The 25,878-nt window shown below is 41.9% G+C and overlaps 2 protein-coding genes and 1 long non-coding RNA gene across 3 annotated transcripts; all 3 read left to right on the top strand.

Moving 5' to 3' along the window:
* Nucleotides 1-1,378: 1,378 nt before the first annotated feature.
* On the top strand, nt 1,379-6,793 carry LOC139686976 (uncharacterized). The gene is made up of 3 exons (XR_011700579.1): nt 1,379-1,420; nt 3,261-3,289; nt 6,693-6,793. It is a non-coding gene; the product is annotated as an uncharacterized lncRNA (long non-coding RNA).
* A 104-nt stretch (nt 6,794-6,897) lies between these two features.
* LOC139694979 (uncharacterized PE-PGRS family protein PE_PGRS46-like) lies at nt 6,898-9,308 on the top strand. Its single transcript, XM_071593574.1, has 2 exons — nt 6,898-7,081; nt 7,153-9,308. The coding sequence occupies exons 1-2, from the start codon at nt 6,898-6,900 to the stop codon at nt 9,306-9,308; spliced, it is 2,340 nt and encodes a 779-aa protein (XP_071449675.1).
* Nucleotides 9,309-15,564: 6,256 nt separating this feature from the next.
* On the top strand, nt 15,565-23,661 carry Ttc19 (tetratricopeptide repeat domain 19). The gene is made up of 3 exons (XM_071584009.1): nt 15,565-15,929; nt 16,437-16,802; nt 22,807-23,661. Exons 1-3 carry the CDS (start codon nt 15,624-15,626, stop codon nt 23,302-23,304), a joined length of 1,170 nt encoding a protein of 389 aa, XP_071440110.1. The 5' UTR covers nt 15,565-15,623; the 3' UTR covers nt 23,305-23,661.
* Nucleotides 23,662-25,878: the final 2,217 nt, after the last annotated feature.

Here is a 25,878-nt window from a genome sequence, read left to right as displayed (position 1 = left end):
CTAATCCCCGGCAGGTGGGCGTCACTCGTCATTGTCGGTACAGAAGGTGCCCCCGGGCTGGACCCGAATGAGTTGGTCCTTCCTCATCGCGGGCCCCCCTCACAAATCATCTTTCCAATACGACACTAATTTTTTGCACACAACAAAAATTACGAGGCATAAATTGTATTAAACAAAAGTATCAAATGTTATCAAAATATTTTCAAGCAAAAAATATTCATTTCAAATTTAATAAACAAAAATATTTTTGAGCAATCATAGTGCGCATATTTTTAATGGTGAACTCTTTCAGGATGTCTTGGAAGGCAACCTCTTTATAAGATGTATGTATTCGTTTATTTTTAATGGCAAGTTTGTTCCAGTCTATTCTATAAAGTTGAAGGTCGGCGGTAACATTTCAGTAATTTGAACCGTGAAAAAGCTCGTTAACGAGTGGCGTTCGTGATCGTGAGCAATGACGCATCGGTCAGTTCAGTGTCATTTTGATCCGTGCTCGCCCTCGGCGGGGCACTGCCCATTCGACCACACCCCTCACGGGTCGCCGCCGGGGCGGGTCACACGAGGCCCCGAGGAGTCCGCAGCCCTTCCCACCCAACCTCAACTTTCCGCCCCCCCCCCTTTTCAATTTTTGGGATACATGGGTCCGCGGATCGCGCCATCTCCTCTTCCAATGCAGACATCTGTTGGCTGCAACCCTTCGATCTGCCCCTGAACGCCACCGCGGTCGATCCTCCCTCCCTCTTTCCACGCGCTACTCATTTATTGCCTTTTTTCTCCTGAAATCCAGTGTTTGACATTTTATGACAAAAATTCACTTACTTATTGATAAACATACCAATTTATTCAGAAAATCCCCACGAAACCACTGCATTCAGAAAACGTAAACTTACGAACTTGTAAATGGTGATAACGATGTTCATTTGTTGTTTGATCGTTACTGCTCACCAGGAAAATTATCACTTCTGAAGCCGATGAAAAATGCCATTCGCCATTTTTTTTCTGCGAGCGTCAACGTCCCTGATGAGTGATAGAATTATGGAGAATTGTTCTGAGAATTACCGGGTTCGATTCCTGGAGGCCTCCCCAACTTCACCATAGATATGTGGATGGATTTTTCGGACGTAAGATCTTCCTATACAAAGATTACAGGAGCAAAGCGAAAGGAAATGGTCCTCTTGATCACCCTGTCGATATTTGAATTCTTACGCCGTATTACGTGAGCTCCACTAGAAAACAATAGCGAATTCCATTTTTCATTGGCAGCAGAAGTGATAATTTTCCTGGTAAACAGCTGCTCGTTAAAATCATTGTTTTATTATTTCAATTGACTGAACTATATCTGATTATTTTTCCGCAGATTCGCACCGCCCTCCAACCTGCAGGCTCTCCCGCACAATGAAGACCATCCTGATCCTGTCGGGTAAGCCGGCCGCAGGCCTCCTCCCTCCCCCTCGAGTGGCGGGTGCATGCCGGGCTCAGAATTCATCCATTGCATTAAAATATTTCCAACCAATGCCGCCCTGTACTCCGACCATGAATCTCACGGCCGGACGGGGAATATTGCTTTAAACGTCAATACGCAGAGTTAAACATTTGAGTTTTCAAGAAACTTTTATTTATCAAATTATTTTCCTGCCAAAATTCCAATTCGAACCTTTTATTTTGAAAATTGACGTAAATTTGGTCATTTTCTACCTAACTAAACATGAACCTTAACCCAAAACTTAATCTTGAATCATCAAACATTAAACATCAAACATTAATCATAAAAATACATGTATCCTCTTATCAATAATTTTGTATTGGAGCCAAAATGAGTCAAAACGAGGAGACTCCAGCTTCAAAATCACACTTGGAATTAAATAACTAAATATTTAGTAAAATTGTAAATATTTAGAGAGAGAAGTTGTCACGAATTTCCCAAATTATTACTTTCCCTTGGTGATATTGATAAATGTTTTGATATGAATGTTGCCTGGAGTAAAAATATTTTATGTTAAATTAACTTAGGGATCAACCTGGAAAATCTAGGAAGCTTGAGCTACGGCCTCGTAAATTAATGAATCAAATGAAAATCCTATAGCCGTGATAAGTTAGATCCACTCGTTTCGCAATGAAAACAAATTTTGTTGTGATGGTTTTTGGGAAAAACATTCCACGACAGTGACCAACCACAACCTATCACCCAAAATATCCTTCTCTAGTCAATGCAACAATTTCAGAGTGTAAAAATCATTCGCCTTGACTGGGATTCGAACCCAGATCCCTCAATATCCGGTCGAGTGCTTTAGCCACTTAAGCTACCGAGGCGTCCTCCTAAACTCTGAAATTTTGGGGCTTTTAAAGGAACAAGATGTTGTGACGAAATACCGTATATACAATGTCACAGGTATTCGTAGTCGTGCGCTAGGCGCCACAGTCCACGAGGTTAAAGCCAACTTTAAACACTTATGGTGTTTTCACTTTGACAAATTCCAAAGAAACTGCGGGAAGAGAGGATCTCCCGCAGTTTCTTTGGAATCCTTCTCTAGTAGTTTGCGGAAATGTTACTTCCTCACCAGGGACCAACCACAAACACGCTCACAGTCCAACTCAAATGTGATCCTTCACAGGGTTAAAGAGGGAAATACGAGGATGCTTCTTTGTTGTTATCTCCTGACGTTGCTCAATTTGAGTGATATTCTCCCAGTAGTGAGGCCCTTTTTGAAGGTGTGAGGGAGTGTCTTCCTGAGTGCTCAGCTCTGTGTTTGTCCCTGGCGCGGAATTTATTCCCGTGAACAGTTACGGATAGTGTGTATGTGTTCATAAACCCAGGTATCCTTAACGGAGTTCTCCTCTAACCCAGTGAAGGATCCAAATTGGGTTACAGTGTTTGTGTCTGTATTTGGTCCCTGGCGAGGAAGTAACACTCCCGCAAACTACTACAGAAGGATATTTTGGGTGAGAGATTGTTGTTGGTCACTGTCGTGGATTAATGTATCTCAAAAACCATCACAACAAAATTTGTTTTCATTGCTGGACGATTGGTGCCAACTTATTACGGCTATAGTAGTTTTTCTTCAACTTGTTAATCAACTTTCAAGTTGATTCTGACTGAACCGAACGAACATTCATTTTAGTTGGCCTATTTACCTTTAAAACTAACACAGATACAACGCATAAAATTAATTTAATCTAAATGACACCCTATGCGGTACGTCGAACAAACTTGCATGAAATCCGAAGAATTTAATTGCAGCTGATCTTTTCTTCTTCCGCAGTTCTGCTCGCGGCGTCCACCGCAGACGTGGTGAGGGCCAGGTTGACCATCTCCCATCCGCAAAACACCCTCACTAAGGGTATTCTGCTTGGTGAAGGTTTCTCGGGTATTCCCCCTCCGGACCAGGTTTCTCGTGATCGATGTGTCGATCGACAGCTTATCCATCATCTTCAGGGTGTATAGTGCCGATATCCCACTCAGTCACATCAAAAAGTATTTTATTTTGCAGTTAATAGCACAGACAAAGCATGATATCATAAAATCATATTAAATACAAAAACCCAAAATCTCCATTTGGAAATATGTAAGATCGACTTCGGCATTAATTGTAAATTAAAGAGGTACTACATAGTGGCAGCGATAGAGGATTACATAGGGTAAAAATTTCTGTCCGTTATATGTATATATATATATATATATATGTATGTATTTGTGTATATTTATACATATATAATTCCAATGAAGGAGCGAGATGGGGCTAGCCAACAAAAATATAGAAAATTACATAAATAAGGACACTCACACGTACACGTATTCCGATTTTTTTGGTGACATGACCACCTTTCTCTGGGGAAAGAAGGAACTGAGAAGGTTTCAAGATAAGAGGACAGGAGGGCGATGACGCTGGAAGAGGATGGTGGGGAAACGTTTGAGAGGCGAAGGTTTGGAAGTGTGGGACTGATATGGAAGAGTTTGAGGGCTAAGCGGAAATGTAAATATCTGGATTTTGGGGTAATTAATGTCTGATATCCCTGATTGATTGATCCCTGACTCATTCCAGGAGTCGAGGAGCCTGTGCTATTGTTTTGAGTTTGACTGAAGGGTGGGAGGGATACTAGCGTGTGTTTGTGTGTGTGTGTATGTGTGTATATATAATATAGAAACACATAAAAAAAGATCACGCACACTTTATTTCTTGATCATTTCGACGGAATTCTGCTGCGTCTTCATCGGAAGATAGAGAAGTAACATTACTTCTCTATCTTCTGATTAAGACGGAGCAGAATTCCGTCGAAATGATCAAGAAATAACGTATGAGTGATCTTTTTTTACGTGCTTCTATATTGTTTGTTGCTGTCCGATTTATTATTCGGCACTTCCGTGTTACGTCGACGAAATCATATATATATATATATATATATATATATATATATATATATATATATATATATAAATTAATCTATTGGTTAAGGTAGGTTTTGGATGGGCGCAAATACCAAATGCATATTTTGTTTCTCCAAAACAAAAACACAACCCAACATCCTACTCGACAAAAAGTTCCTCTTCATCTCCGGGTATGTGTTTCCTCATATATAGTATATGTGTGCACTTGAAGACACCTGATTAGTTGTCGGTTAGTGTCTCGCGTCTTTGCGTCCTGATCGGTTGAGACCCCATGAGTCTCCTCTCCTATGGTGAGGTTATTTTTCTCCTGGCTAATCTCGAAGACTTCCTTACTAAGAAGACAGAGACATTGATCACCGCAGTTGAGTGGAGCTCCAAATAAGTGGTGGAAAAATCAATGGATTAATGGTTAACAATCATATTTTGAATGTGTTTAATTTCTGCGGTTTCGGCGAGGGGAGCAAAAGATGCCTAGTATGAGGTGAGATGCCCGTCGCTGGGGACTAGCAACACGCCATGAGATTTATTTCGTGAGAAAAAAGGAACGTCGTTATTTCAACTCGGATTCCGCCTCATCTCTCTCCTCAAGCCATTCCAAAAGCAAAGATGGAGGATGGAACTATGTCGAGGAACAGTTTAATAGGAGAAATCATTATTTTTCAAGGCCTCTTAAGCTGTTGACCATACAACTGACGTAATATATTTAATCGTATTACAAATGATAGATAATACAAATCGTATGATCTGCACGCTGGCGCAGAGGTAATAACCCTAGATCCGCATTACATTAGTACACGCGACCAAAACGAGACGTGTTTTAATTCAAATTGAGTGCAAATGAGATATGGTATACGGATACGATGTTCCCTCTCGAGCAACGCTAGGAAACATCACGATATTTTGAACTGCATGTGTAATCGAAATAAATTAAATTCCGTGTGAGGAAAATCACCAATCACGATAATATCTGGGGATCTGGCACACTTTGCAACTCACCCTCGTTACTGCTTCCTAGTTGCGATGCAGATTTTCAAATCGTAGCTCCTTCAACCCTGTATTCCCGTCACTATCACAATTGCTACTCGAGAATTTCCACGACTCGACAGGTCTTGACATGGAATCCACCCAAAGCAGCACGGTGGCTCTTGGGCCTCTTTAAGTGCCGGGGTGAACATCCATAATTGTGTATTTCCAGGATATGGAAATTGTGAGAGGTCTGTTATTATTTTGAAATTCGAATCAGGCAACGCCGACAACAACGGCGAGGGCCAATGTGTGATGTGAAACAATGCATTTGCCCTCTGACTACGATTAGGCAGATATTTAGAAAAAACAGATTCATTTGAATAAATTCCCGACAGAGGATGCTGATTCAGATCGCTCAGTGCTGAGAAAGTGTAACTTCAGATTTAAGAGGATGAAGCAGAGTAGACGGTTGAAGGAATGGAATGCAGAAGTAGAAGCAATTACCAAAAAAAGGAGCACCTGCACAAAGATTAAAGAATGAGTTTGGGAAGATGGGCGTCATAGATGAAAAATGGAAGCATCTAAAACATTTTATTATTTTATTTATTTATCGACTTTTATTGAAGCGATATTGAGACTTTATAGTCCCTTTTTTCATCTAACGCCGATACATACCTACAGTAAATAAAATTACAGGGGTATCTAAGGACGCCAAAGTAATGAGGGAAACAGTAAACAAGAAAAGTGCGAGAAAAGTAGGGATTTAAATGATAGACGAGCAAAGTGAATGTGGAAATGTGAACACTAGACTAGGAAGTACAATGATATTAACAATGTTTCGAAGCTGGAAACTAATTTACTTGCCAAGTGAAAAGAAGCGTGGCGGAAGGCTCAGTGTGTGTGTTCGGTGCGAGGGGAGTTGTTGTGCTGATACGAGAAGGTTTAAGTACTCCCGGTAGCTGGTAGCTAGTAGCACCTGGTGATAAGGCAATGTTAATTCTTCGAGATTAGTGCAAAATGGTAATTAGTTAAAACCTCCAATACTTTATATTGACATGACCTGATTTAAAAGACAGGAGGGCGTTTTCCTATGTATTTAACAGTATTCCCGAGTCTATCGCATGACTAAGACCTTTTAGTCTCGTTTTCATCCAATTATTAATAGGGATAGCTAGAATTTCTGAAAGATACTACTTTTTGCCATTAACTCTAGTTTAATAATAGTTACGGAGAGATGTGCTGTAACGGTACAACGCCGGCACTTTGCCTCTCTCCGTCTCATGCAAAGTACGTATTATCTCTCTGAGTACTGTCTTCTCTATTTAATATATCTTTTCCGCAGGGCGAGAGGAACGGCGGATATCAGTATACCCCACCCAAGGTGCCTTTCATCGGAGCGGACATGGGCATCTCAGCTCCGCACGGCCAAGTACGGCCCTCCAGCCCATCTCATGATCCCACCTATGGCCACACTCACGAACCCTCCCATGGCCCCTCCCATGGTCCCTCCCATGGCCCCTCCCATAGCCCATCCCATAGTCCCTACTATGACCCCTCTCATGGCCCCATCCACGGGTCCCACCATGGCTCCCCCCATGGCTCCAACCATGGCCCTTCGCATGGGCCCGCCCATATCCATACTCATACCCCGCAACGTCCTGCTCATGATCATGCTGTTACAGGTCCACAGGTGTTCGAGGGACTTAGACCTCAGATACCGCCATTTGGCCAGTACGTACCTCAGGGTGGAACCGTGCATGGGTCGGGAATTTCCGCATCTGCTGGAATTTCTTCTCCTCTAGGCGATGAACTTCCAAATAGTCCTCAGAGTGGACAGCAGGGTGAAAATATATTACCAGGCACACAAGGTTTACCAGGGTTACCAGGGTCTGGATTTCCTGGGTCCCAAATATCTGGTTTTCCAGCGTCGCAAGGGTCTGGATTCCCTGGATCACCTGGCCCTGGACTCCCTGGAGCTACAGGCTCCGAATTTCCAGCGCCACAAGGATCCCCAGGTTCTTCTTCGAGTGATGGGACGACAAGTCCTTTAGGGACGAGACCGTTTGGGAGTGGTGGCCCTTTGGTTATCAGACCTCAGGGTCCCGAAGGGTTTCCCGGAGCGGGTGTACCTCAGGGATCATTTGGACCGGGCGACATCCAGGGGGGGCCTTCATCAGTTGGCGGGGCTCCCTCCCAGGGAGGCGCGAACAACCAAGGAGGAGTCTCCAACCAGGTAGGCGCGATTGGTACAGGCGGAGCTACGAACCAGGGCGGGGCCTTCAGCACGGGAGGCGCGACCAACCAGGGAGGATTCATTAACACAGGGGGAGCTACGAACCAGGGTGGGGCCTTGATCACGGGAGGCCCGACCAACCAGGGAGGATTGATAAACACAGGGGGGGCGACGAACCAGGGTGGGGCGACGAACCAGGGTGGGGCCTTCAGCACGGGAGGCGCGACCGACCAGGGAGGATTGATAAACACAGGGGGGGCGACGAACCAGGGTGGGGCGACGAACCAGGGTGGGGCCTTCAGCGCGGGAGGCGCGACCAACCAGGGAGGATTGATTAACACCGGGGGAGCGGCGAACCAAGGTGGGGCTTTTAACGTGGGAGGAACAGCCACCCAGAGCGGAGCCTTCGGCGGCGGGCCCCCGGACGATGGCAGCTATGAGGGAGGTGACCTCTCGGCCATCCCGGGCGAACCGGGAGTTGATTATCCTAACTACGAGTCTTTCCCGGAGACGTCTTTCACCTGCAACGACAAGTCCTACGGATACTATGCCGACGTGGAGACCAAATGCCAAGGATTTCATGTGTGCTACAACAAGCGAAAATACGACTTCCTCTGTCCCCTCGGGACCATATTCCACCAGGAGTTATTTGTCTGCGTGTGGTGGTCACAGTTTGACTGTTCCAAAGCCCCGAGCCTATACCACCTCAACCAACTTATTGGCGTCGTCCCACTTTCTGGAGCATTAGGGTCCTCCGGTACCCAAGGCGCAACGGGTAGCCAAAGCTCCTCCGGCAATCAGGGATTGTCCAGCAATATCGGATCTACTGGTGGTACTGGTTCCTTCGGAGGCCCTGGAGTCGCTCCTGGAGGCATATCTGGCGGGACATCCGGGGGGGCGTTTGGAGGAGTGAGTCCCGCGGGAGGACCAGGAGGTGTCGGGCCTGGAGGATTCGGAGGAACTCGTCCTGGAAATGGACCTGGGAGTGCCCGTCCTGGAGGATTAGGAAGTGGACCAGGAGGTGATCTTCCCGGAGGATTCGGAGGAGGACAGGGAGGTGCCGTTCCTGGAGGATTCGGAGGTGGGAATGGAGGTGCCCTTCCTGGGGGATTCGGAGGGGGACCGGGAGGTGCTGTTCCTGGAGGATTCGGAGGCGGACCGGGAGGTGCCGTTCCTGGAGGATTCGGAGGCGGAACTGGAGGTGCCATTCCTGGGGGATTCGGAGGGGGACCGGGAGGAGCCATTCCTGGGGGATTCGGAGGCGGAACTGGAGGTGCCCTTCCTGGGGGATTCGGAGGCGGCACTGGAGGTGCCGTTCCGGGAGGATTCGGAGGCGGACAGTCCGGTACTGGCCCTGGAGGTTTTGAAGGTGGACCGGGAGTTCCTGGCCCTGGAGGATTCGGAGGCGGCCGTCCCGACGTAGGATTTAGCGGCGGTGTTGGTGGGGGAATAGAGGGAGGCGGGCGCCCGGGAAGCGCCGGGATCAGTGGGGGCGAAGGGGTGAGTGGTCATCCAGGGCACGTTACGGGATTGGGAAGTTCACCGTCTGGTGATGGTGGGCCAGGGCAGGGGGGTTTCCGGCCTCAGTCGGACTTCGTGAGTGGGTCGATGGTGGGTACAGATGGGCACCAAGGGCAGGGAGGCCATCATGGAGGAGGCCCATCGCTGACCTCATCTCCACATGCGGATGTGCCTTCCCAAGGATACCTGCCTCCATACTACTAAGGGCACTCACTGCCTCTCCAATGGCTCAGGGACTCCACATCTTGGCCACTCGTGGGTGGTCTGCCCAAGGGGTGATGGGTGCCAAATTTAGCAGTGGTGTGCAAGAGGGAACCCATTTTCAGAGCTGGTTTTTCCCTAATAATTCACTTGCTCATTGTCAGCTGAAGGTGGATCTACATATTTCATGCCAACTCCAAGTCATCTGCCAATCGCCGGCAGATATGATATCAGAAAGTATATAGAACCCATTTATTGTTTATGTCACCTCTAAAAAATTATTTTGTGGGAAAATTAAAGATTTAAAATTGCTAATGCAACAGGATATAATTCCATAAATGGTCGACCTATCATGTACTGGGAACTTCACAATCAATTTGAGAAAAAGTCTCCCATTATTATTATCTATATTAATGCCATGAATTATTATTCAAAAAAGTTTTAAAGTCATCTCTTTGGCCACATACCCCTTCATTAGTGATGAGTGCATCATTCAAGAATTTATATATATAAATATAACTTCTAAAGTATGTGCTGATGTGACAAATATTATATCAGAATTCAAAGAACTATTTTATTAATATATATTTTATTTTAGTAAGGTGTTATTCTTTGATGAAATGCATATGTATAAGTGAATCCAAATTATGTTTCAAACTGAACATGATTGTGACTGTAAAAAATATGATAAATAATACTTTTGTTCTTATAATTTCGTAATTCATTTATTTAAACCTAATAACCCCAAAAATATCTTTACTTAATTGCTTGTATAATTGACCAATTATAGATAATATCTTAACCAGACATATTATGAAATCAAAAATATAGGCTGTATTTCTAAGTGCATGCGTTACTCAATATTTTTCAATTATCTTAACTAAGAGAAATGATCATTTCCCACCACACTTGGAAGAAGTCTAATGGCAGAGATATGTTTTTGATGGCTCCAATGAAGGATTACAAAAATGCATTCAGGGAATAAGCATCCATACCCTCCTGAGATCACATCACACTAAATATCCTAAAAAATGGTATAGTAACAAACCATTATTCAGCTTTAAATACTACTTCTCTCTATACTATGCAACATATCTCATCATTTCCTCTATCCACTTATTGTCTCAACAGGGCTCACATGTTTGTCTGCTTCCAATTTTTCTCAACTACCTTCTCTTCCCATGCCATGCCAAGCTCTTCATTGTTTTCTTATTTTCCTTCCAATTTTCCTCCAGTACCCTAAATATCCAAATTTCTAAAGCATACACTCCATTTTCTTCCTTCTTCCCCAATGACCAATTTTTAGAACCATACACAGAATGCCTCAAATTAAGTTTTCTCCTCTTTCCTTAAATTGTTTTTGTAATTTCCATATCATCAATTTTCTCCTCCAGTCCCAACTTGTAGTCTGCCAATTAGTAGGTTTTGGATGTCTGTAAAAGTTAACACATGTGGTGCATAGTGTGGACTTCCTTCAGGTTAAACTACATTATTTCCTCTATAGGTCTTCATGCTTCTTATCACAACTCTTGCCTCCCATATGGAAAATTCTCTTCCTTCCTCTTCCCAACATTCTCTTTATTTTACCTCCCTTTTATCATGCACTTGGATCTATCCTGCAGCACGTGAAATATGAAAGACACCATCACCAACAGGCTTGAGTACTCTTCTTGACTCTCACAATATGAAAGCATTACAAAACAGAATCCAACTTCCCAAATATATTCATTCAAATACTAAAATTTGATGAATAAGTCAAACACACTAATTATTGCAGAATTATATAGGATATAAGGGACCAAGTGTATTTGTATATCAGCTAACAAATATTCAAATGTATGTACGAACTAATGTTTTCACGTCTGGCTGATGCTCTAACAGCTCCCACCACACAATCTCATGATGGCTTGCAGGATATTGCATTGATCTAAATGTTAATCCCACTATTTTGCATATTTTCCTTCCACCCACATTTCCTTTCTTCTTCATATTTCAACCATTAACTTTCTCTCTTCTCCTACCATAAAACCTTGTTTGTCCTTTTATTCAGAGAAGTTTATTTTCTTCAATCTTTGCCAAACACAAGTGTCAAAATCTTCAATGCTTTATTAATCCTCTTACCTCGATGGCAACGTTTTGGATCATGCAGCGATACACTCCATGCTGAAGTTGTTACCTTTTCTTCATTGGCCATACTGTTGATCCATTCTCTCATCTTAGCAAATGCTTTTTTGCAGATGCATTTCCTTATATCTTCACTACTATGCCTACTTTCCCTCTAAACACTACTCCAATCTATTAAAATTTCCACCTGGTCTACCATATGCTTTAAATACTGTAGACCCTTGGCCGTCTGGCTAATCAATCAAATCAAATCAGCTAATTGATCAATTGCAAGCTCAAATAATAATCCAGCTCTCTTCAGACCTTCATTCCCAACTCAAGTCCCTCCATTGGTGTATAGTTAACACTTCCTCAGCTTATAAGTGCAACACTACTGGTGATGGCAAACAACACCATCTCACTACTCTCGTCATTTCTATTCTTCCTCTGTTACCCTTAATTGTGTAGTCTATTTCATAGGCAGACTTTACAACACCTTCTTGAAATCTGCAATGTGCAGAAAGATAGCCTCTTATATTGAATATTTCTTCCAAATAATTTTCTCTCACTTCAATTGTATAGTAATAATTAAAAATAAATACTTTTTGATATTTTTAATTACACTTATGGCCCAATAGCCCTAACATAGGGGATTAAAAATGGCCAAATAAAGAATTTTGGTCTAACTTCTCTCTCATTAATGTTAGTTCCAAGGAGTGGTAGAAAAGAAAACTGCAATTCCACAATTTAAATTCATTTTTTACATGTCCACAGTTTTGCTGCAATGCAGCAATGATGTTGCATGGCAGCAAAACCATATTTGTTTGATACATGAATTGTAAGTTTTAGGGTTTTTATTCCTACCATGCCTCATAAAATGGAGAAATTCCCCATTGGTAGTTAAGCCTCAGACAGATTTCTACATAAATATTAGGTTTAAAGCTAAAACTCTCTTCCCTTGATTATTTTCTTAACTTTATAGAAATTCTAAGGGATTATTACCAATGCACATATAGCAGATAACTCCATTAAAAGTTACTGTTACAGCACCTCCCGCAGTTTCTTGGATTTTCCTACTGCCTTGTTCGATTTCCTGCAGTGCTTTTCCTAAAGTGCTATTTAGTATGCTTAAGGGTCTGTTTTCTCATATATGTCATGCTTATTTTTTTACATATAGACTAGCAGGTCTAAGTATTATCCATTTACTTCTCAGATAATGTCTTTCCACTTTCTGTTATATCTCTATTGGTTCCATGGATACATATCCCTAATTTCAAATTCTGTAGTTTCAGGTGTGATTTGGTGACAATGGAATGTCTTAAGGACCAAATAAATACAAATGTCCAGCAATTAACAAATTATTTTCTGACTTGGCTTCCAATGTGCCTATTGCATCATCCCCAGGTGTCTCAAGATGATGTAGCACATAGAAATCTGACTGGAAATAAAATTGATGACTGGTGGCAAATTTCAATTAGTCAGCCATTCAAAGTTCCCTTCTTTTCTCATATGGCTGGTATAGTTTCTCCTTCTGCTGAACATTCCTTTCTTGTATGATGTATCCTCAATTCTCTAAAACTCCGCCATTATCCCACATTAACAACATCACATTTCCTTAGCCCTTTGGTTCTCAGCTAATTTTATCACTTATTTTTTTGTTGCCAATACATTATTCTCTCTAATTCCATGTAAGCATTATTCCATAACCTCTCTTGTACATCCCATTAATCATCTCCACTGAAAATCATGATTTTTCATTGTATCCTCCATTATTTCATTGTCTTGAGGTATATCCATATTTCCTCATTCCTTCCAGTTCCTTTTAACTTCACTTAGAAATGTTTCTTGGTATTTCTTCCTTTTTTCACATTAAAGTTTCAAAAACTTTGGCAGCAATGGAGTTAGTAAGCACACGCTACATGAATATGCTGCATGCCTCAGGAAAGCATCACCTGAGGTATGAACTGCAGGTATAAGGAGAGTCTGCTCTTCCCTTTAGCTGAACTGTAAGATGTTTTACAATGTTGAAAGAGGGGCAATAATCAGTTTCTGAAAAGGTGGACCCAGAACTCCAGTCACTACTCTCATAGGAGTCGTAAACATCAACACCACTGCTGCCATTGCAAAAGAAGATCATCAAATAACATTTTTATTATATTTGATGATTAAATGATGATGATAATTTGATTTGAATAATGTTTTTCTTGGAAATGTTAAAAATGTATTTGGTTGCATCTATACATTGGAAATAGAAAATAGCGCATAGGTCGTGTTGGTGCATGGTGGGTTCTAACACTGCTTACATCCAAAATGCGCAATGCTTATTGATAGGTTTGTTCACAGTTAAAGCTGATGTTATGGGAAGATGAGGAGTTTCTTTGAAGGTTATCGCTGCAGATGAAATCAGATTGCTTCAATCTGATCATAAAAACAAACAATAAATTAATGAGTGGAAATATCCAGAATCATCAATACCAAAAAAAGCCAAAGTGTGGGCAAAGTTTTGGTGATATCATTTGTTGATATTAATGGAATGGTGTAACAGCAAATTGTGTCAGAACAACAATCGTAAATAGAGCATACTATAGGCATATAATGAAAATTCTTCAAGGCCATAATTATTGCAAAAAATGAAATTGCCTAGATGCTGCCCCATGATGATGTATGGCCACACATTGCAAATGTTTTTGCTGAGCATCTCTCAAAAATCAATCTATTTGTGTTCCTCGCCCTCCTTATAGTCCAGACTTAGCTCCATGTAACTTTTTCCTCTTTCCCAATGTAAAAAATTCATCTTCTATGAATGTTTGTCAACATTAAAAGCAGTAATGAATGCTGCTTAGGCTTTTTGTAAGAACTATCCCAAATTTGCTTCCCGAATCTCTTCTTAGACCGGAAAAAAGATGGGACAGGAGTACTGCAATCAATGTGGACTTCTTTGAAAAATATACTAAAATTTGGAAGATGAGTAAAGGCAGTTTGTTCAAAAAACCTATGGTTTTTCTTTCTCAGAGAATTCTCATACTTTCAAGCTTTCTAACACTTTAATTTTCAAATTTTATTGAAAACAAATGAATGTTTAAGTTTTACCAAAAATATCTGTCCAACTATAATCCTAACCAACTGCTATTTTCATAATGTAATCACAGATACGATGATGCTTGAACCACATATTAATTATTGTTATGCTTTTACTCCTGAAACAGTCCTTTTTTCTCCCTATAGAAATTTCTTCTGGAGAAACCTTACCCATCTACATCCCTCCCACCTCTCCCTACATCTGGCAGTCCCTATCACTATTCAATGTTGTCTTCCTACCCTGTTACCAACTAATTCTTCCAACTGATCTTATGACCTATTAACTTCATCACTGGTAATTGCATGCACACCTGGGTTACCACTAGATAGTGTTGGGTCCGTCTTTATCTCTACACAAAAAATTCTATCCCTCGCCTGGTTAGTATTTACCACCCAAATATTCAGTTTCTATTCAGAGCTTCCGCTTCTCAAAGTCGATCCTCATACTAGAACTGACACTCAATCAGAAACGCTCTGTAGAAATGAAAAATGTAACGCATATGTTTTCATTATATTAAAATAGAAAATCTTATGACATGAATATTCATTCTTGGTATATCACATTGGAAACAGTTCAATCATACGAGTTATTTTCATGCATGTGTGTATTCATCGGTAAACCCTTAAGAAAAGCACACATAACGAAAGATAAATGTTGAATAAATAATCTAACAAAATATCATTTTTCCTTCGAAACTGTGACGAAATGGGTCATAAAAATATGAAAAATTATAATATATTACCCTTTGGCCTTGCCTTCTATTCGAAAGCGGTGCCTTGAAGGCCCTGCCACATGCCGCAAATGCTGTGTAAATTTATGAGTCACAGAAATCAACCAATTTCCTTTCGCAATGTTATATGCTCAAGCCTTGATACAAGACTGGAAAAAAATTAAATCATGGTAATATTTAGTGAGAGAGATAAATAAAGGCTTAGAATGGAAATAATTGTATAACAATAAATGAGACAATCCTATGAACTATTTGAATATCGCGCACCCGCCGCCTCACCATCTTTTTTACTCCGTAAAAACTTGCTACGCGATAATAAGTTTCCGTCCTTTTCATAGTTGGAAGTTGGATTAAGCATGGTGTTAATAGACTTGGAATACTGTTAACGGTTTTCACGGTTGACTTAATGGCAACATCCTTTCGTAAGGTGTGCAGGTTACTGCTGTCGACGAGATACGGCCAATTTCGAAGTGCTCCTTCGAAAAGTGTCACTAAATTCCCTTACACTGTATTCTTGGCACAATTTCACTGTAGCTTCAATAATTTCGGACCTGTCTTGAAAACTGCCAAGCATCGCACTAGCAATTTCTACCGTCCGAGAAACGTCTCCGTATTTGTTTCATCTGGGTTACTAGGATTTTTAGGGCTTGAAAAGGAGGACAAAGAAGATGAATTGGTGCTAACTATTAAACGTTCTATACTTCTAATTCAGGTAGAAGTTGTTGACAGTGTCTTTTCGTTAAATGTATTCAGTGTCATGGACTTTGGGTTTTGGTTATAAATATTTAATCATATGCTATCGTGTAAAATTGCATGTTAGAGATAAGTAAATATGAGAATGTATCATACTATATATGAATTTTGCGTTGACATTTAAAATTGTGGAAAGTTGCTGTTGCTAATATTCTAGACTATCCATCTACGCAATTGTCAATACTGTATCCAATTTTGCACTCGGGTAATACTCCCATATTAATGATAAACATTACCTGAGCCCATTGCCATCTAGAAAAACCTTGTTAAATCTTTTCATGACCTTGATTTATGTTGTAAAAGAGGTGCACGAAAAATATTTCGATTCATTGTAACATATAGGATATAACCCTTTCCCAGCTAGTTCAAATCCAGAATTAATTTTGCTCTATTTAACTAATTTTAGTTGACATCCGTTTGAACTTTCACTGAGGTTCATTACAGCGATCTCTTAACTTTTTGACAGAAGGGGGAATTGAACAAAGCCGAGCAGATGCTCCATTTGGCCCTGAAGTTAGCTCAACAAAGACAGGATCAAGATGGAATCACATATGTGTACGATCTTCTGGCGAATTTGGCTTTGGAGAAGGGAGAACTTGCTAAGGCAGAAAAGCTGTTTGTAGGCGTAATGCAAAGACTTATGACCATAGGTGTCAAGCAAGATGACAATAGAATAATCCACGTCAGTCTCAAGTTGGCACAAATGCACTCCGAAAGTGGTAAGGATAAAGGCGGTAGCTCGGAGAAAGCTGAGGAAGGATTCCGTTTCTGCCTGGAGAGATTGCAGAAGAAAGTCAAACCTGGAAGTGCAGAGGAAAATGACGAAGACACAGTAAGCCATTTATCTTTCTAATCCTGTTATTTTTTCCTGTGAGGAGGTTTGAGGTTTACAAATATTTCGGCTGGATGATGTGGGGAAGGCATTTTGGTTCTTTGGTGACTGCTGGTCGGCAGTTAATCAATTCACTAGGAAAGAACTTAGGAGATAATAGTCAAGGTGAAGGTTAGGCAATCCAGATTATTTTCCATCGCAGGTTCATACTGGAGTTGATGGCATCAGTGAGGATGATATTCACTTTCTTCAGTCACCCTTCCCCAAGTGATTCCCCTCAACCAACCCGGAAATCGTAGACATTGCTTCTGCACATTACTGTATTCACACTGAAGATCTCAACTGCTATCTCTTCCTTTCAAAATACCTAACCTCTTACATCCCCAGCAGAAAATTTCAGAATGATCATTCTCATTTCATCCACACATAACAATTCCGTCTCCTCCTTCCACAATTCCTTTTCTTTATTTTTCATTATATTTTCGCATAACCCGTCTAATGAAGCCGAGTCTCTTTATGGCTGTCTTTCATATCCTTTTAATGTGTGTGCACCCCATGAAAATTGTGATGCCAGTGCAGCATCCAGTTTGACCTGTTCTTGGATGCTTAACTCGATCATGTTCATTTCATAATTTATGTATCATTTCTGTTTTCTTTGATTGGAAAACCCCAGTGCTGTGTATTTTCTTATGTTTAGTTCCAAACCCAATTCCTAGCTTCACTCCGATATCTGGTCTATATTGCTGGAGAGTAGAACAGTACTGGTGTTCTTATTTCTCTGTAAATCCCTGTGCCATCTGCAAATAATCTAAGGTTGCTGCTAGCTTGGGGACCTAGGTCTGTAATGTTTCTCAAGAACAGTAAGAGCCCTGCAACACATCCCTGTGGCAATCCTGAAGTTGTGTGTGCCTCTAATGAACTCAGCCTGCCAACAAATAATTTTTGGTAATAATTAGGTGATAAGCTCATGATTCAGTTGATCACCTTCTCAATACTACTTTTATATCTAAATTGTGTATCATTATCTTGTGAGAGACCTTGTCGAAGGCTTTCTTTAAATATAAAAATACAGAATCAAATTGTGTATTCCTTTCTCCCAATTTCAGGATATGATTGTTTAAAAGACCGATTTTTGTTTCACATGGATGTTTTCCCTGTACACCTTTTCTTTATATGTTCCAAATGCCAAGAGAGGCGTTATATTGCCAGCAAATAAAGTGCTAAGATTTTTCAAGATAATGATATTATAGAAATGAGTCCGTCAGCAATTACGGAGGTTCTCTCACTATCATTGTAGAGAGGATGGAGGTTGCAATTTAAACAGACCACTATGGAGGTTAACAATGCATTGGTTTGGACCATTTTTTATGTAATAGCCTCTTAACCTTAGGCTTTGTAGATAGATGGGGTGAAATTCAAGCATTCCAAAATGTTTTCCATCACTAGTACCTATAGAAGTGAGTCTTATGTTGGTAAGGATATTCATGTGGTTATCCTTGGGGGTGAGGGAGAATGAGAAGCCTTTAAGAAGTTTGGAGAGGGTGTGGAAGAAAGGTTGACCAGTGCATTGTTAGGTCGATCATAAGGTGATTCTTGTGGAGAGTTATAGTATTGGTCATTTCACAACACTTAGGGAAGGGGGAAGAGAGCCATCAGGTTGGGATGCTTGGGGGTGGGGGAGGCAGGATAGCTGAAGTGGAAAGGGGAGACTGTGACACCAGTGACAAATGCAAAGGGGTGGCAAATTTTTGAGGACTTACATTTGGCGGAGGTCAAGGGATCAGAGAGCTGATTTAAGAATTCAGTTAATTTTGTAAAGGAGATTTGGGGTAGGGGGAGGAATGTTCAACTGCATGATAGACGTATTGTCTGTTCGTGTGTATTTGTTAGTCGTAAAACCATGTGTTTAAAAATGTATGGCAGCTAAGGATGACAGTTGCAAAGAATTATTCTTTTGTCATGAGCTGGCCATGTCTTTTACCATTTTTGATGTAATAGGATCTTAGCTCTTTAGTCATGTAATCAGTACCTTTGGTTTAGGTTTTAGTTAAGAAAAATATTGTGCCTTTAATACAAGTACTGTCCAGAAAGTAACCTCCATTTGCATGAGGCTAGCAAAGTAGTTGGGAGAGCTGAATATTTGCTGTATTGACAAACACCTTAGGGCAGTACGTCACGAGCTGCAGTGTTTGGAAGGCTGCACCTGTTGACATTTGTTTACTGTAGTGAGTCAAAATGAACAATACAATTAGAAATCTCGCCAAATGTAATATCCATTTTAGTGATAAGGTTTTTACTGGTGGTAAACTTCGAAGCTTCAGACATTCATTTGAAAATTTGTTTTGTGCACCGACTAAGTGATGAGTGACAGTGGTGTGCATCAGTGGTGTGCATCAGTGGTGTTGTAAGTTTAAGAGTAAACAGCCAAATGTCCATGATGTCCAAGAACTGGCCACCCGTCAGTTCATCTGTCACGAGGCCAGGCCAACCACTACGGTCCTCATCATGGACATTGATGTGGCCATTTTTAAAATGAATGCACCACTGCCTCACTCCCCCTTCACTCATTATTCCATCTCCGTATACTTCTCAAAGTTGTCTATGAATTTCGACTGGCCTGTGGTTTTTTGCCAGTAAAAACCCAACCACAGATTGCACATCACAACTCATGGGATTTACTCTTGCTGTGCACATGTTAACAGTTTGTACTGACCAAAGTAGAAGGACCACAGTCTGCACATTACCACAGCAGGAAGCACCCTGAGGGACATTTAGACACCAAGATGGTGGCTCTAGCCCTACCCAGCACCTTGCTTGGCCAAAACATAAGTTACTTTCTTGACAGCCCTCATAGCAGCCATCTATGAGTGCTAGTGGCCTTTGAATGTGCATAGTCTATTTTTTAACTTGAAATTTGGGTTGAAACAAAGTGAACTCCTTGAATCGTGTGTTCAAAAGTGCGGCTAATTTCCTTTATGGCGTGGTGACAGTAGAGACATCTGGTCTGACTGGAATGTTACCTTTGTGTACTTTTAGTTACTCAAAGAATTACGGAGCCCTCAGATTCATCATTATCTGGTATGATTTGTTAGCCTTGATGATAGATGTGGATTTTAGAGCTTTCTAAACAGTTTTTTGGAATTTGTTAGTGGGATCATGCAGGATCTTCACAACATTGTTATTTTTTATGAAGTCATAACACTTGTTCACTTATTCATCTCGATTCATTACCACTGCAGCATTGCCTTTATCAGCTTTTTCACAGTTAAATTTTGGTTACTAAGAAACTTTTTGAAAGAATTTACTAGCGTTAATTCTTGGTCATGCACTCGTTTATTTTAAATGTGGTTCTTAAAAACTGGTCATTTCTGGGCCAGCACGTTTCTTATACCAATTCCTTTTTTGTTCAATGCCACTTTTGTATCTACGATTAGATTCTCCACTTCTTTGACACCGATCTGGAGGCTTGGTACATATATTAGGCCTCTTTCAAGTAGATTCTTATATTGTGTATCAGTATTAACATTGGATAAATTTATCACTCTGTCGTGAAATGCAAAGGAACCTGTAGTTGTATTGGGTTCTTGAAGTGGGGGATGTTATCACGTTGACTCAGTTTGTCTAGGTTTTTCCAGATGACTAACCTTTTTTGTGAGCAATCTCACTACTTCGTTGTGGCACATAGTCATGAAGAAGGGACCACTCTACCCAATCAATCAATTCTTCAATCAGTTGATTTAAAATATGTCTCTGGTAAACAGAGACAAGGGATTAAAATATTAAATTAAAATTTAATTAATTGACCTGATTCAAATTTTAACTTAAGGATTAAAGGAAACTGATAAAATGGAATTTTGGCAGTCTACCATTTTATGTTAGTTTTGGATGGACCTCAGCATAGCATTGGTACATGTCTTAGCTTCATCTAGCTATATGTGGACACAGCCTGACATGCCATGCTACATTGATCTGTCCTTCGATTTCCCTTATTTTCACCCTCTTCATTGCAAGGATTACGCATGTCTTTGTTGGACTCGTAGTCCTCCAGTAACCATATTTATCATGGCCACCCCTCGAGCAAAAGTCTCTTTTGTGACCTGTAGGCACACTTTCAGTTTTGTTTTGGGCCTGATATCTTATCAACATCCTTGGAGGTTGGAATGTTTTGTTTGGTCTTTGCTTTTGTCGTGCTTTCAGTATTGTCTACTTAAGTTCTTCTATGTCAGTTGAAATTGTCACTTTCTCACTGGTTTTAGAGACTATAGTGGCATAAGAAGAAGAAAAAGTAAGTGTGAGAGTTAGTTTTCCTTCCTTTATGCTTTCAAATAAGCTCACTTTTTATTGTTTTAATGCCAATAACTTTTTCTCGTCTTGCATTGTTGAGCATGATCTTGAGTAGAAAGCATGGCCTACCTGGCAGTTAACGAAGTGAGGTTTGATTGCTCGTGCCATCCCACCATGCTGCCCATTGCCACAGAGTGAGTGAGCCTGGGGGAAGTCTTTTACAATGTGGCGATAGGGTCAAAATGTTGGAAATTGAAGCACCATGCGTGAGGTTTGTGATATACAATTAGATACTGATTGTGATTCAATTCTATGAATATTTTCTGTGGCAGCTTGTCAAAGTAAAGGTGAGCATTATAGATTTTGTTTTTATTGCCTCGATATCTCTTATACCTGTGAAACATCGGTATCAATAACTGCCTGGGAAATTATTCCCTCATCATTGATGTGTAAGAGATATCGCAGTCAGAGCACTTACTCAGAAAAGTGCTCGATATCTGTTGCTTTTGTCCACTCACAGAAGTGTTATTTTACATTTGACTCTTTTTTTTTCGAAGCTTCAATTAGCAATGTTCCTTTACATAAGTTATTGGCTGTTTTCAGTTCACTTTGATTGAGGTAGATGGACATCTTCAAATAAGGGGTAGTATAGCCTTGGTGAATGATTCTCCTTCCATTGTACGTATAATTACTTGTGTGCCACCTGACAATGTCTATCTGCACATGTAAGTTTTAATAATAATAATAATTACTGGGAAAGTTTCACCGAATACATTTCCTACCCATCCTTCTCAGACCAGGGTCTCAATGCTTGAGGAAGAATTCTTTACCCATTCCAGTCCAACCTTGCTCCTACATTTTAGGACCACAATCCAGTGTGGTCATCAGGGCCGATACAGCGCTTGTGGGAGGCAGTGCTGTCGATTAGGCAGCTTGCTTCAGGTTATAGCTGCATGGCATCAACACTCCTAACCCATACATCATTGCCATTGCCCACCCTACCGAAGACCATGTTCCTCTTGCTTGCCTCCAGATTGCATGAGTAATACAGAAGCCAATCGACTGGAGTGCCCAATTGCCCTTTTTTTTTAGACTCCAGGATCAAAGTGGAGTGTTGGTCCTTGGCCCTGTGCACCTTTTTGGGATGTTCAGGAGCTCCCCCCCCCCTGCATGTCTCCACCCATGGCCAGCAAGTGGGTGCAGAGCTACTGCTTTGGTCATGCATAATACTTGATCCACAGACTGTCCGAATGTGTCTCAGGGGGCCGTCTCTACATCTTCTCATTTGCCTCTCATGACAAGTAGGGATGTATTGCTGCAGGACTCTCCATCCTCCTATCTCTTGGAGTTTCTCCTCAAATATCAGAAATATACTGCATTATTCAAGGTATTTGACTACACTAACATCCTGTGCCTAAAATTGTCACTCTCCTTTTTTCAGACTTCTTCCAAAGTTTTTTTTTAAGTGTTTGTCTCTGGTGTCAATTTATGGAATTTCTTCTTAAGTATTGGAAGAAGTATGCAATGGCTCATGTCTGAATACCCCTTGTGGCATGACCATACAATGGCTTGAGGGGTATTATCTAAATTGCAGGTGTTTTCAAAAATAGTTCATTTAAAACCTAAATACATCCATTGCTCAGTTTGAAAGTGAAGTTTACATTTTTATTAAATTTATTTGCTGAAATTATTGACTGTCATTGTGTACATTCATGCTTAGGTCCTCTTGCTAGCCCTTGCTGAGGAAGCTTATGCTCGCTTCTGCCTGTCCCAAGATCGCCTGGTTGAGTCACAGAAACACTTGGAGCTTGCAGCGGCACACCTGCTGCATGGCATCGACCTTGGCACCAGGAGCCCTGATGGAGAGTTGCGCACAGCCTTGATGCTGAATGACCTGGGGAGCCTGTGCTCCCTGAATGGAGACCAGGAGGCAGCAGTGCGCCACTTGGCACGGGCCATTGAGTGTGGGGAACGCGGTGCCAAGATGAGAAGGGAAGCACGGAGCCAGTTGCCAAAGGGTGTGATGGGTGATGAGGAGCTGGTGGCCTCCCTTCGAATCAACCTGGGCGTGGTGTATGCCAAGATGGGCATGTATGAGTTAGCCCAGGAGAGCTGCCTCGCGGGTTGGAAGGCCGCCAAGAGGCTGAAGCAGGAGGAGGTGCTCTCTGAGGCAAATTCTTGCCTGGACGAAGTGAAAAAACTGATAGGTCAAAGGTAAAGGGGTTCACAGTTGTATGGCCCCCTGAAAACTGTTCTTAGCACATGCATATTTAGCAAGTTGTAATACCAAAGAGAGCGCATCTTCGTTTCTTTCCCATTGCTAGTGGGATGTGACCATTTCCTGTGAACCAGAAATGAAGTATGGGCAATCTGTCTGTTATTGTTGATGCCATGTAAGTTATTGCTAGCAGAGAAATGAAATGAAAATGCAACCGGCATTATTTAATGGTGGACATTTGCTATAATATTTACATTTGTGTATATATTTACCCATCTTGGAATGAAACCATGAATAATAAGATATTAGAGAAAGAAATCACCGACCAAGGCAATAAAAGCCCTGTCATGTGAACCCTGAGGTTGGTTAAATTGGTAGACAAGGGTAGAGCTAACCTTATGCTAAGTCATATGTGGCACATGAATTTTGCTCAGTGATGGGCTGAAATGGAGACAGTTTCTTTCCGTTGGTACCTGTGCCAGCCCATTCCCTTATTTAGTTTGTGGGAAATCACTCTGCCCACCAGACTACGACACCCCTTGCTCCATACTTCTCTTTAATGAAAGAAGAAGTGACTTTGGCTTTTAGTCAAATGAAGGCATGGTAGTAGTTTTTGGGGAGGTGACCGACAGCTAAGGTCATTTACACCATTATTGATGGATGGGAAAGGAGGGGTGGAGAGAAACCCGGCGTCGGCATTAGCCTACTCTTGTCGAAAGGTTTCAAGGGGTCCGCAGTTAAATGTCCCATCCAACAGATATCATACTCACTCAAAGTGCTCTCCACAAAGCACCTCAAGTAGGGATCGGGATACTGCTGAAAAATATTTGTTGTCTCCAGGGTTTGAACCTGGTGGGGTTCAAACCCTGGAGTGGGTGAACTCTTGGTGGGAATCCTGTATGTAGCTACTACACCATCCTGATCCCTTGGAGGCATGGTTCTTTAAATTTTTTGATACAGTAGAACCTTGTTTAGCGAGCATCTCGCATAGTGATTCACATAATAAGTAAAAATATTGTGCTTAAAAATGGCTCGCTTAACAAGCAACTTGTCATTTAACAAGTGACTTTTTACGTGAAAAGTGATGGGTGAGGGAAATTCCTGGAATGATTGCTCAGTTGTGTTTAGCACTCTTACCGCGTGCATCTTAGGATTGCTAGTGATCACACATTTTCCTAGTTCTTGTTCTCACGTATTATTTTTGACTTTATTTATTCATATCTGTATAATATTTTGTGCAGTTATAAAAATATCCCTTAAGAAAAAGCCGCAAGAAGACATCCATAAGAGAGTGAACATAGCAGTAGAAACGAGAAGTAAAACCATTGAAAAGCAAGAGCAAGGTGTCAGCAAGGCTGATCTAGCATGTACATATGCATCAGCGATCTGTTCTAAATCAGCAATTTGCACCAACTTCAAGTTAATGGAAAAATTTAAGGAGATACTTGTGTCAAAGGGATTAACAAGAATGTCTAAATAATTGTTACATATTCTCAATGATGTTGAGAGGTTGCTTCCCACATGGTTAAATGAAAAGTAATTGCAATATGATATATTAATGAGAATATCAATTGTGGGAAGGCAAAAGTGGATGCAAAAAAAGGATGCATCCGGACCAAGACTTGGTCTCCCTGCTGAAGGGGGTTGGGCGCTTCGGTAGGTCCCTCATATCTCTGCTGGTATTTCTCCTGATTCTGCCGCACCTCCTTGTCTCTGGTTGCCTTGTCGGGTGGAGTGGCTCCTAGGCTCTCCCCATCGTGGGGTGGTGCGAAAGCCCATTCTCCGGGTCCCTTCAAGTTCTCTCCCAGGAGAACCTCCGCGGGGGAGAAGCTGGTAGCGGCGTTCCTCCGGCGTCGCAGGGTGAAGAGGATAGTGGGAACCTGCTTGTCCCAGTCCTGATGTCGGCTCTCCAGGCTGAGGCGTATGCCACGCTTGATTTCTTGATTCCTTCGTTCAGTGGGGTTGGCTCGTGGATGGTAGATGGGTGTGGTCCAGGCCTTGGTGCCCCACCTCTCACAGGCACCTTTCCATAGGCGGCTGGTAAATTGTTTACCGTTGTCGGTGAGGATCCGGGCCGGATATCCCCAACGTGCAAAAACCTCGTTCTCTAGGATGCGAATGAGGCCAGGAGTTTCGGCATTCCCAATGGGGAAGGCTTCAGTCCATCTCGAAAATAAGTCGGTAGCGACCAGGAGGTTGGTTTTCCCCTTGGCGGAGCGAGGGTAAGGGCCCATGAGGTCCACTGCAACTGTCTCCCAGGCACGTTCGGGCTTGTGGGCGCGTAGCGGCGTCTGCTCCCCGCGGTGTCCTCCCTTGCGACACGCGCAGAGAAGGCAACTCTGGACGTGCGCTCGAACGTCGGTCTGTGCGGAGGACCAGTGGTATCCTCGGGTGAGGGCGGCATACGTGGCCTTGGACCCAGGGTGCCCTTCCAGTGGCTCCTCGTGGTACCGCTGCATTACCGCAAGCCTTAGCGGGCGGGGCACCAGCAGCCTCCACGGTCGGCGCGGCCCCGGTCTGGACCAAACGTGACCTCCTTCCTCCTCGTGCCTTCCTTGTGCTTCAGGAACTGTT

The sequence above is a fragment of the Hetaerina americana genome, unplaced genomic scaffold (genome assembly GCF_022747635.1).
Source record: "Hetaerina americana unplaced genomic scaffold, ioHetAmer1.1.p SCAF_1, whole genome shotgun sequence".
NCBI classification, from domain to species: domain Eukaryota; kingdom Metazoa; phylum Arthropoda; class Insecta; order Odonata; family Calopterygidae; genus Hetaerina; species Hetaerina americana.
Note: the sequence above shows the minus strand (reverse complement) of the source record. Positions and strands in the feature narration are given on the sequence as shown.